This window comes from Podarcis liolepis (genome assembly GCF_965112155.1).
Source record: "Podarcis liolepis genome assembly, chromosome: 2".
Lineage (NCBI taxonomy): Eukaryota > Metazoa > Chordata > Lepidosauria > Squamata > Lacertidae > Podarcis > Podarcis liolepis.
Window position 1 is genome coordinate 125,001,913 of NC_139555.1, and position 12,047 is coordinate 125,013,959.

The 12,047-nt window shown below is 50.2% G+C and overlaps 2 protein-coding genes across 5 annotated transcripts in view; one reads left to right on the plus strand and one right to left on the minus strand.

The window, feature by feature from the left end:
- Positions 1–255: 255 nt before the first annotated feature.
- LOC310701550 (uncharacterized protein) lies at positions 256–10,184 on the minus strand. 2 transcript variants are annotated; one of them, XM_083492629.1, is made up of 5 exons: positions 10,051–10,184; positions 8,474–8,639; positions 8,218–8,344; positions 3,825–3,902; positions 256–2,524 (listed from the first exon to the last, which is right to left on the minus strand). In XM_083492629.1, the coding sequence occupies exons 1-5, from the start codon at positions 10,113–10,115 to the stop codon at positions 1,386–1,388; spliced, it is 1,575 nt and encodes a 524-aa protein (XP_083348755.1). In that variant the 5' UTR covers positions 10,116–10,184; the 3' UTR covers positions 256–1,385. The 2 variants fall into 2 exon arrangements, with proteins under 2 accessions (XP_083348755.1, XP_083348756.1); XM_083492630.1 differs by lacking the exon at positions 10,051–10,184 and adding an exon at positions 9,868–10,039.
- Positions 10,185–10,586: 402 nt separating this feature from the next.
- Positions 10,587–12,047, plus strand: part of LOC310701454 (uncharacterized protein) — a 53,714-nt gene continuing 52,253 nt past the window's right edge. For 2 of the 3 annotated variants that reach the window (XM_083492350.1, XM_083492348.1), the window contains exon 1: positions 10,587–10,724. The gene's annotated coding sequence lies outside the window, so the exon portion shown is untranslated. The remainder of the gene's footprint in view (positions 10,725–12,047) is intronic. The other variant, XM_083492349.1, reaches the window with a different exon arrangement.

Consider the following 12,047-nt stretch of genomic DNA (forward strand, 5'->3'; position numbering starts at 1 on the left):
ATCATTCTCTTTTTCTGCTGCTGCATCACAGTGTTGATTCATGTTAAGACTGTGGTCCACCAAGACGCCCAAACCCTTTTCACATGTACTGCCAGAAAGCCAGATGCCCTCCATCCTATATTTGTGCAAAACCTTACATTTGTCCCTATTGAAATGCATTTTGTTAGAGATAGTACTTCCAATATAAAGCGGAAACAAATGATAAAGCTCGTTTTACTAGGGAAATTGTATATAGATGAAGGAAACACGGTGTAAAAGGGTTCATAAATGATTTATTCTTTGTAACAGACTTCTAGAATCACATGGACACTCCTGCGTTGTGGGAAGTCTCTCTCCCATCATAATCCCCGAAGCGCAGAGTCATGCAGGGGGAAGACTCCCAGGACAAGGTTTCTCCCACTGAATGGATCTGGATGGAGGCGATGGATGAGATGTAATGGCAAATGTCTGCATGCGTCTGTCCCATGAATAGAACATGGGTTGCTCTTGTTGCCATCCCAATGTAGCTTGCAGTAACAATGCTTCATGTAAATTCTGCCTGGAAAGGTGTAAGACCCGCCATTCCCAAATGTTCTGATTGACATATTGCAACCCCTCCTAATTCCATGATGCCTATTTGACGTTTACCTACCTATCACTGACGTTTGTGCGGTGGGATTCCTTGCTGTTTCGTGGGAGCTGTAAACCTTTAAAAGGCAGGACACCCTTTGTCACAAGGTTCTCCTTCCTTTGCTTTTATAGAGGCTGAATATTTGTCACGACAAATAAACAATCAAAGGCTTAATGGTCCAATTTGCTTCGGATTTTGGTTGCCTTCCATTTTACTTTTCACTCTGACGGGGGAACCTAGCGAAGGAACTCAGGTTAAGGGACTTGGTCTTAAATGAGCCCCAAATTTTCCGGGCATCAACACACAAAAGATTTTAGGCAAATCACTCAAATCAGGCCAGGTCCCCAGACCGAAAAAAATTGATGGAGGAGGCGAACGACCTGTGGATCGGGGCCACGGTCCTTGGCTGGGTGGTGAGCATCAAACCGCCTGCCTCTCCTACCCAATTTGACTTCCTTTGGATTCAAACTTGGAGCTCCCACCCCAGGCCAAGGAGCTCCAACAGCATCCAATTAACCCTCAGTTTAAGGGGAAAATAAAACAGCAAATAATTCCCTTACATGAAATACATTTGCTGCTCCTACTGCAGCTTTTTTCACATTCACTTATAGAGGGTTTACCCACGGCATGGGTTCCCAGATGCACAGTCAAGCCATTACTTCCTCCAAAGCTTTCTCCACACGCTGTACATTGATACGGTTTCTCCTTGACGTCAGTTCTTTTATGTAAAGTAAGGTGGTAGTTGTGACTAAAGCTGTTTCCACTCTCCAAACATTTAAAGGGTGGGTTTTTCTGTGTGGGTTCTTTGATGTGCATTAAGGTTTCCACTCTGGGTAAAGCTCTTTCCACACTCCATACATCTGTAAGGTTTCACTCCTGTGTGGGTTCTCCGATGTGCAGTAAGGTCACAGTTCCTGTGAAAGCTCTTTCCACACTCCAAACATTTAAAGGGTTTCTCCCCTGTATGGATTCTTCGATGTGAATCAAGGTGTCCTCTCTGGGAAAAGCTCTTTCCACACTCCATACATTTGTAAGGTTTCACTCCTGTGTGGGTTCTCTGATGCACAGTAAGGTCAAATTTTCTGACAAAACCCTTGCCACACACCATGCATTTAAACTGTTCTGCCCACATGTGCATTCTTTCATGTGCAGCAAGGTGTCCACTCTGGCAAAAGCTCTTTCCACAATCCATACATTTGTAAGGTTTCACTCCTGTGTGGGTTCTGTGATGCACAGTAAGGTCAAATTTTCTGAGAAAACTCTTGTCGCACTCCATGCATTTAAACTGTTTTGCCCACGTGTGCATTATTTTATGTGCAGCAAGGTGTCCACTCTGGCAATAGCTCTTTCCACACTCCATACACTTGTAAGGTCTCTCCCCAGTGTGGGTTCTTAGATGTAAAGTAAGATGGTGATTGAGACTGAAACTCCTTCCACACAACATACATTTATATGGTTTCTCCCCAGTGTGGATTCTTTGATGTGCCATAAGGTTTCCGCTCTGGCTGAAGCTCTTTCCACATTCCATGCATTTAAAGGGTCTCTCCCCCGCATGGATTTTTTTATGCTTGACAAGGTTACCAGCACTACTTAAGCTCTTTCCACACTCAATGCACTGAAACGCTTTCTCCCTTGTTTGGGTTCTCTGATGTAAACTAAGCCTTCCACTATGACTGAACCTCTGTTCACACTCCACATTGCTGCTTCCTGTGCATTCCTCGTGTGAATTCAAGGTCACATGAACACCAATGTCCTGAGTAGTGGAAGGTGTGCTTTCCCCATTTTTCAACATGGTTTCTACATGCTTTGGGGGCGATTGTTGATTTACAAATATCTCGTCCGCTGTTTCACTCTCCACATTTTCTAATGACACCACGTGTGGCCCACCACAATTCTCACTCTTCTGCCAATTACCTGTTTTGAGGGAAGGAGAAAAAGGAAAGATCATTCAAATTGCAAGGTGGAAACACTCACATTACGGATCAAGCCCAGTTCTCTGCTTCTCTGATTTTACAGTTCTGGTATGTCCCCCTCCTTCTCTTCCTACCCAACTGAATCCAAAGTTAGCTTCTGAATATGCCACAGTTTCAAGACAGCAAGTCCCTTCCTGTTCCGTATGCTGTCACTAAGCAGAGCTGTGCCTGATGATCTCTCCACTTTCCCAGAGCCCCATCCAACTGGATCTTCTCCATTCTCCCAAGTGATGAAGTCTGGTTTGGGAAATGGTTTCAAAGAGTTAATTCGGAACACAAAATACCCAAACACTCCTAGCACTACGGCTGCCATCGCTCCCTTCCCAAAATAAGGGAAAGACAAAGTCTTAATTTTCCTGCTGAGGGAAAGCAGAGGGCCATGTGAACCCAGCAGAATCGCTCTGGCATTTGTGAAGAGGATCTCACTGTACATTGACCTCAGTTCAGAGGCACTGCGGAGGCTATTTTAATTTGGGGCATATACTAGCAATGCGGAAAGGAAACCTCAACCTAGAGGCCGACTCTACTCTTTAGAAAAGGGCTGCTGGATCAGACCAATGGTCTCTCTCAGGCGTGAGCAACTTTTTACAGCTTGAGAGTCGCATATTCACACTTTGTGGGGCCAGAGGCAGACGTGGGTGTGTCAATGGATGCAAATGTCAGCTCTGGACAGGAGCACGTTTTCTACACACCCTTCTCCCTCCTCCCATCCAGGCAAGGAAGAAGCCCCATCCGAATTCAAGGAAACAACCGAGCCAGGAAAAAGGACTCAAGGAGGATGTGAAGCAGCACTGGTCAACAAGGGTCAGGGCCTGGGGAGGAGAGAGTCCCAAGGGCCCAATGGAAAGGCATTGAAAACCACATTTGTCTCGCTGGCCTGTTACCTCCAAGAGCCCCACAGGGGCCAAAGGAATGCTGATAAGAAGCCCAGAAGCAGGACATGAAAAAGAAGAGTTTGGATTTGATATCCTGCTTTATCACTACCCTAAGGAGTCTCAAAGCGGCTAACAATCTCCTTTCCCTTCTTCCCCCACAACAAACACTCTGTGAGGTGAGTGAGGCTGAGAGACTTCAGAGACGTGTGACTTGCCCAGGGTCACCCAGCAGCTGCATGTGGAGGAGCGGGGAAGCGAACCCGGTTCACTAGATCACAAGTCCACCGCTCTTAACCACCACACCATGCTGACATCCGGCTTCTCCCTCACTTCCTGGAGGGCCCCACGACACACCTAAGTACCTACCTGCTGACATCTCCCCTTCTTTGGGATTCTGGAGAAATGGACCTTGTCTTTCTTCCCAACAGGAATTGAGGTCTGATTCTGTCAAGGAAAGAGATAATATTAGCTACTTTGGGGCACAACCGGCCATTTCAAATTAATCTATTCCAGTGTTTCCCAACCACTGTTCCGCGGCACACTAGTGTGCCGCGAGATGTTGCCTGGTGTGCCGCGGGAAAAATTAAAAAATTCGAAAGATTTTTTTTTTTTAAAGTCAAATTTTCGATTGGGGCGCCGTCACTAGATGACCCCTGGGGTTTCCTCCCTCCCTCCCGCTCTGCGCCTCCGTCCTCCTCCTCCTCCGGGGAGGCCCTTCCTGGCTCTCGGCCAAGGCTTGGCGGCTGCCACTCACTCACTCGCTCGCCCACCCGTCCCTCCATCCCTGCACCCGGCCTCTCCCTCTCCGTCCCCGGCGCGGGGGCTGCCGGGATCCGTAGTCCCCTCGCCCTTGGGCTCCGCGCCCGCGCGGGGTGCACAAACTACGTTTCCCAGCGTGGCCTGGCGGGCTGGGCATTTTGTTTGAAGCGCTCTTCTCCTGGCCATGGAATGAGCGCAGCGGCGGCGGCCGGGCGGGCAGGGGCTCTTCCGTGCAGACCCCGCGCAGCCTGCCTGCGCCCCCACGGAGATCGGGCGGCAGGATGGAGCCCGGGGATCCCCGCGGAGGCGGAGCGGCGGAGGCAGAGGCTGCCCCCCAGGTAGGGCTGCGTCGGGGTTTTTTTATTTTTGCAATGCTGCATCCGCGCCGGAGGGGACGCATCAGACCGCGGGGAGACCCCTTGGCGGGCGTGCAATGCAATGGCATGCGTGCAGGCGTTGCAATGCAATGGCAACGCGGCGCCCTGCATGCATGCATGCAACTTCCACCGGCGCTCCAGACTTGGCAGGTGAGGGGGGTCCCCAGTGGGCGGCAGAGAGAGCCGGGAGGGCAAAGGGGAGCCGGGGGGAGCAGCGCTGCTCCCCGAGCCCGGGGGGAAACTTCGGCGTCGTTGCGCCGGGTGTTGGAAGCGGAGGCTGGCGGGGGCCCCTCACCTGCAAAACCTGGTCGCCTCTCATATATTTCGTGCATTGCATTCATCGCCCGCTTTCTCCTCCAAGGAGCTCCCGGGGGCGCGCGTGGTTCTCCCCGTGTTATCCTCGCAACAACAGCCCTGCGAGGTGGGTCAGGCGAGTGGCCCAAGGGAGCACCCAGGGATTGTCCTGGCCAGGTGGGGTGATTTGAACCCTGCTCTCTGCCCGGTCTTCGTCCTCATTTAGCCCCCACATGTGCATGACTGTGCATGACTGAGGTTTCCCCCCCTCGTCTTGGCTATGGTGTGAGTCTGTGCTGTTAATTAATGGGGTTCTGCCTTCGGAGAAGATGAGCCAGCCCTCAAGGAGGTGATTATGTAATTTGCTAGCAATTCATGTCCCTCCCGGCGTGACGCTGCGCGCTGACGTCACGGGGCTGTAATGGTGGTGTGCCTCGAGATTTTTTTCATGAAACAAGTGTGCCTTTGCCCAAAAAAGGTTGGGAAACACTGATCTATTCTCTCGCCTTTGAGGTCATAGATTCGGATTACAGTGGTACCTCGTGTTACGGACGGGATCCGTTCCAGAGGCCCATCCAGAACATAAAACTTTCACAACTCAAAGTGCTGCGTCTGCGCACACACACACGGTGCAGTTTAGTGCTTCTGTGAATGTGTGAGCGACGAAACCCAGAAATAACCCATTCCAGTAGTTCCGGGTTTCCTGCAGTGCACAACCCAAGTTTACGTAGTCCAAAGGCAATGTAACTCGAGGTTCCACTGTATGTATTCAGATCCTATAAAGATGCTTAGAATGAGTAGGAGGGGGGCGCATGGTCCCCACTGTCACAGGGTGTGTTTATGTGAACATACACACCTTGTGAATGTTGCTTCAGACAGCAAATCTGCAAAAATCTTTATCTAAAGAGTAAAAGAAGGACCCCTATCAACCACCTAAAGAGAGAGAGCCTTGACAATCAACATGGACTGGCTGGATGCAGAGGAATAGTGAGAGGCATGAGGTGGGGGGGAATCCCTGGGGAAGAAGGCTCAGAGCCAGGGGATTGGTGGTGGGATGACGAGGGGCTTTCAGAAGGAAAAGAGGGAGCAGTCCGGGAGCAGGAGGTGTTGGAAGCTGAGGAGGGTTTGGTGAGCAGGAGGAGGCTGTGGAAGAGAGAAGTCCAGCCTTGGGAGGCAAAAGCAGAGGCCGATATCAAGAAGCAAAGTAGAGGCAACCTGGATAAGAAGCCAGGGAAGCTCCCCCTCCTGCTTTGACCAGCTCCTCTCCCCACTGATCTCCCAGAACACAGAGGAATGAAGAGGGTGAAGCAAAGAGAGACAAGACGAAGGAGCCTTAGGCTGCTGGGGAAAGAACCAGGGGCAGGGCCTTAGAGAGCAGTGGGAAGGCAGGGAACATCAGCCCTCGCACCTGCCTCATTGGGGCAAGACCTACTGGGAAGAGTGACCACTAGGCCTGCACTGTTGGGGTTCTTTGAATAAAGGGATAACTTCGCTGACACTGGGTGTTTTATTGCTGACCTCCTCCTGATTCCGGCTCCTGACAACAATTTGCCACAGACCCACACGAAAGTAAAGTAAGGAACTACAGGGTAAGTGGTACTTTGAAAAGTGTTCCAATGCCAGTAAATAGAAAAGTAACTACCGTATTTTTCGCCCTATAGGACGCACCGGCCCATAGGACACACCTAGATTTGGGGGGGGGGGGAATAAAGGGGGGGAAAATTATTTCCCCCTCCCCCAGGCACGGGGCCCCCAGAACAGGACCCAGAGCGATGCCGAAGCTGCGTGCAGCTTTGGCATGGCTCTGGGAGCTTGCGGGGCTGGAGGAGGGGGAAGCCCTCCGCCAGCCTTCTAACCAAGTCGGGGGACAGCGGGAAAGGCGTGCTGCGCCTCCCCACTGTCCCCCGAGCTTGTGGGTCTGGCGGTGGGGCTCTCCTGAAGCCTGGAGAGCGAGAGGGGTCGGTGCGCACCGACCCCTCTCGCTCTCCAGGCTTCAGCGAAAGCCTGCATTCGCCCCATAGGACGCACACACATTTCCCCTTCATTTTTGGAGGGGGAAAAGTGCGTCCTATAGGGTGAAAAATACGGTAGTTAGCTCTTATTTCAGGAGTCTTATGGAAAGTAAGCTAGAAGGCAATAGCTAGAAGGAAGTAGCTAGGACTTTAAATGCGGAACTAGCCAGCCAAGAAGGGCACTCCGTCAGCCAGAGGGAGCCTCGGCAGACGAACTTCTTAGGTCCGAGTAAGACAGACACGTGAGCTCTGCAGGAGGGCAAGGAGGCCAGGGCACCCCACTCTTGCAAACAAACAAAAAACAAAATATTTAATAATAATTTTTTTTAAAAAAAAAAATTTATACCCCGCCCTCCCCGGCAAGAGCCGGGCTCAGGGCAGCTAACACCAGTAAAATTACCGTAAAAACATAATAAGAGGGAAAAAACCAATTTAAAAGACAGGTTAAAATGCAATTTAAAAAGCATTTTCCCTTATAACCTGAAGGCAGCCCTGTATAGGGAACTATGGCAGACCAACACGGCTACCTATCTGTAACTGTATAGGGAAGCCTTTTCATGTTTTATGTTTTACACAGGTAAATGGTTAAATGTTCTGGTTTGCGAACGTTTTTCGGAAGCCAAAACTCTGACGAGCTTCCGCTTGAGTGCAGGAAGCTCCTGCAGCCAATCGGAAGCTGCACTTTGGTTTTTGAATGGTTTTGGGAGTCGAAGGTACTCCTGGAACGGATTATGTTCGAGAATCAAGGCACCACTGTATTATGTTTTTATATGTGTTGGAAGCTGCCCAGAGTGGCTGGGGAAACCAGTCAGGAGAGAGGGGATTATTATTATTATTATTATTATTATTATTATTATTATTATTATTAATCTCCCTTGAGGCCGAGCTGGATAAGATGGATAGTGGTGGTGAGATATGACGTTCTCAGTCAAATAGACAAAATTAAAACAGATAAACCTCCAGGTCCGCATGGCATCCGCCTGAGAGTTTACAAAGAAGTCAGATGGGAAATTGCGAATGCTCTAAATTCATTGAGGAGAGGTCCACCAATGGCCACAAGCCAAGATGGCTCTACTCTGCTTCCACAGTTGGAGGCAATGGTTTCTGGAAACCACCGGAGGGGAGTGATGCTTCTATGCTCAAATCCTGCTGGCTTCCCACAGGCAACAGGATGCTGGATGAAATGGGCCACTGGGCTGATCCAGCAGGCTATCCGTACAAGGTATGTTGTTTCTACACACCATGAATAAATGGCTCAAACAGGAGATTCACACCTCCAACGTCTAGCAGCCAAGAGGCATAAAAATGTGCCCTCACCTAGAGAGGCCACCACCTCATAATTCTCCTCCATGACTTCCTTGTGCAGAGCTCTTTGGCCTGGATCCAGCAAAGCCCACTCCTCCTCCGTGAAAAACACAGCCACCTCCTCAAAGGTCAAGAGGGCCTGGAAGAAGAAGAGGAAGAAAACAGAGCTGCTCTTAGATCCCCATCATCCCCACTCAACATACAGGGAGGCTGGGTGGTCCCATCTGTGCCTCTTCCCTCCTCCTTGCTCCCGTTGCTCTTTCCCTACCTGAGGAAGCTGCCTGGCTCCTCTTTCCACTCCACCTGTAAGAAGAGGCCATTCAGAGGGGGTCTCTGAGGCCATTGTGCTGCCTTTGGAAGAGACAGAGGACAAGGAGGTGAACTTCCAGGACTCCGCTGTTGCCACAATGCACTTCAAAGCAGGGAGCAGCTCTCTAATGAGAACAATGGAGAAAAACGGATTTATTTAGGGTGGGAGACATTTACACAGATAGTATACCTCTGACCAGGGAACAAATATTAAGTAAAGCTGGGCAACATCTGGAATTATCTACACATTTTCTAACAAACTCAAAAGTTACTGTATATGCCTCTAGGCCCATAAACTCCAGATGAAATTCTAATCCCAAATACTAATGCAGAATCCAAACACAGATTATCTATCTATCTATCTATCTAGGGATGCGGGTGGTGCTGTGGGTTAAACCACTGTGCCGCTTGGGCTTTCCAAACGAAAGGTTAGCGGTCCGAATCCCTGCGACGAGGTGAGCTCCCGTTGTTCGGTCCCAGCTCCTGCCAACCTAGCAGTTCGAAAGCACACAGTGTAAGTAGATAAATAGGTACTGCTCCAGTGGGAAGGCAAACAGTGTTTCCTGCTCTGGTTTCGCCAGAAGCAGCTTAGTCATGCTGGCCACATGACCCGGAAAAACTGTCTGCGGAAGCAGACAAACGCCAGCTCCCTTGGCCTGTAAAGCGAGATGAGCGCTGCAACCCCAGAGTTGTTCACAACTGGACTTAATTATTAGGGGTCCATATATATATCCTATCTACCTGATGTTTGGTATTGTTAGCCATTTTTAAAGAAGATAATGCTAATCTGAGATATGGACCACTAATCGCATTTTCTTTATTGGCTGCTCAACAACTCATTAATCAAAACTAGAAGTCTGTGGAACACTTGCAGATAGAAACAGAAAGTCTGGACTACTGCAATTTCAGAAAAAAAAACTGGCAAAGGGAGTTAAGCCTTAGCTGGAAAAAGTACTGTGACAAGGTACCCTTTCAAAAAACCATAAACTGCTATGGCACCCACCAGACTTCCACCTTGGAACGGGGGGGGGGCATTAAATTTGGGCCTCGCTCCCCCATGCGCAGCAAGGCAGTGAATAATAAGCTGGGCTGCCCAGATCTCCACACCTGGAAAGAGAATCTTGGAATGCAAACTTTGCTGGGCAGGAAACCCACAACCACCACTTTTCAACTGGATTGCCTTGATCCCAACCCCCAATACTGCTTCCCAGAGGGAAAGTGGGGGGGGGGCTCTTCCTTGCTCTCCCCTCATCCCCCTCCCGCAAGCAATCTCATCCCCCCCCTTCTCCTCCCAACTGCTCCGTTTGTAGATTCAGGGAGAGTAAAAGCAAACCACCCATAAATATCTTGCACCTCTTTCTCCTCCTCTCCAGGTAATTTCTCCCAACTTCCCCAGCGAACTTTTAATCTGGAACCATCAGGCTGACTGAAGTGGGAGCCTCAGGCTGCGGAATAATACGGAAGCGGCAGATCAACAGAAAAAGCTGAATGACCATGCCGCAACTTCTTCAATGGGTTTCCCAGCTTCCGGCTCACCTGATTGGTTCGCCTCTTCGTTCCGGCTCTTCTGATTGGTTCTCTTTTCCCGGGCCTCTATTCATTTCGTCATAGCCGCTGCCAGAGCTGTGGGGGGGGGGGCAGGTAGTTTGATGCTTTAACAAAACAAAACAAAAAACTGTATTTACGCAGAACTAATCCCAGCAGCTTGCATTGGTCGTGTGTCCTAGCTTTGTAGTTTGATGTGCATTTTCTCAGACGGAAGCCATGAAATTTGTTTCCAGGTGAAGGTGCATAAGGTAAAAGCCTGACTTGGGGAATTTACAGAATCGGGGTGCGTGTCTCGCCTCTGGTCCCAGTAAGGAGAAAACCGCCTTCTTGTGGATCCGCCTGCAGGGTGCATCTGCGCCCTTGGCGCGCGCGCGTGTGTGCGCGTGAATGTGTTCAGCTAAGGAAATGGCAAAATTGTCACACTTCTCGTGACGTCACCTCCGGTTCCCCTCCTTACACAGGCGGGGGCTGCTCTGCGACTGAAATTGCGAGCCCCCCCCCCTGCAGATGTTCCCAGGCAAGGGGGCAAAAGCAGCCGCTGGAGAAGCGGAAGATTTTGGAAAGAGGAAGAGGGGCGTCGGTAGACAACTCCCACCTCCCCATTATATTACAGGAAACGAAATCGGAGCAGGGGAGGCGGATGGCCAGGAGAGAACAAAGAGGTAAAGATGCGGCGTGTTAGGGAAGAGGTAATTGGCGGTTGCGGGGGGGGGGTGATGAGAGACGCTCTCTCCAAAAACGCTCCTTTCCTCGAACCCATCGAGGGGGCCCGGATCCATGCAATCCGGCTGCAAAGTGGGGACTCAACAGCTGCAGGGTTTGCATTGCACTGCGTTACTTGGTCCGGGACGGCCAAAAGACGCTCAACTGCTCCCCACCCGTTTGGGCGCCCTTGCGGGAATTGAAATGCAATGCCCATCAAGAGGGGAGGAGGCGGGTGACCGCAGCGCCCCCACCCCCAAGCAGGGCTGGCTGATATACAGGGCTTTATTCGGGTTTCGCCCTTGCAGAAATCCCTCGGGACTTGCGGCCTGTCCGGGGTGCCCCGGGTGGGTCCCTTTTGGTGGTAGAGACGGAGTGAGGGAGTCCACGGAAGGGTTGAGGGAACCGAAAGAATTCTGGATGGAGACCCGTCCTGTCCCACCTCTTTCCCCGCCTCCCTGCTGGTCTTGCGAGGCCCCTCCGGATGGAGAGATTGGGGCGCTAGGAAAAGATTCGGCGCGCAGGGCTAGGGGTGAGAGGGGGCAAATGGGGTTTCTAAGCGCAGGAGAGAGGAGTAGGGTCTCCTTCAAGTCGAGCGAGGGGGGGTCTTCAGGAGAGGATTCCGGTCCCCCCACTTCCCTTGCAGCACGCTAAATTCTCTCTGCCCCCACCTTAAAATAACTACGCAAAATCTACAGAGACTCCCAGGTTTGTGTTGTCTTTGCTTCTTCACAAGATGAACTTTTTTGAAGATTTTTACAGTAACATAATAACATCAATAACACTTACAGATAGGTAGCCGTGTTGGTCTGCCATAGTCAAAATAAAAAAATTCCTTCCAGTAGCACCTTAAAGATCAACTAAGTTAGTTCTTGGTATGAGCTTTCGTGTGCATGCACGAAAGCATGTGTATCTGAAGAAGTGTGCATGCACACGAAAGCTCATACCAAGAACTAACTTAGTTGGTCTTTAAGGTGCTACTGGAAGGATTTTTTTTTATTTTGAGCATCAATAACACTTATGCTTTACTTATTTGACAAACGAGAGACTCTGGTATGATGAGTCTGAGCTCATCTCCTTGCCCAAAACCAAAGAAAGAAAAACACTGAGCAGGAAAAATTGAGGGGTATGTCCTTTCAGTATGCAATGAGACCCTACAGTATGTGTAGCTCATTTAAACAAAATCACTGATCCAATGAACAGCAGCAGTGAACAATGTGATAGTGAACTGACGTCTCTTGTCTTCACTGCTCTCTCACACTTGTTGTGAAGAATCATCTTTC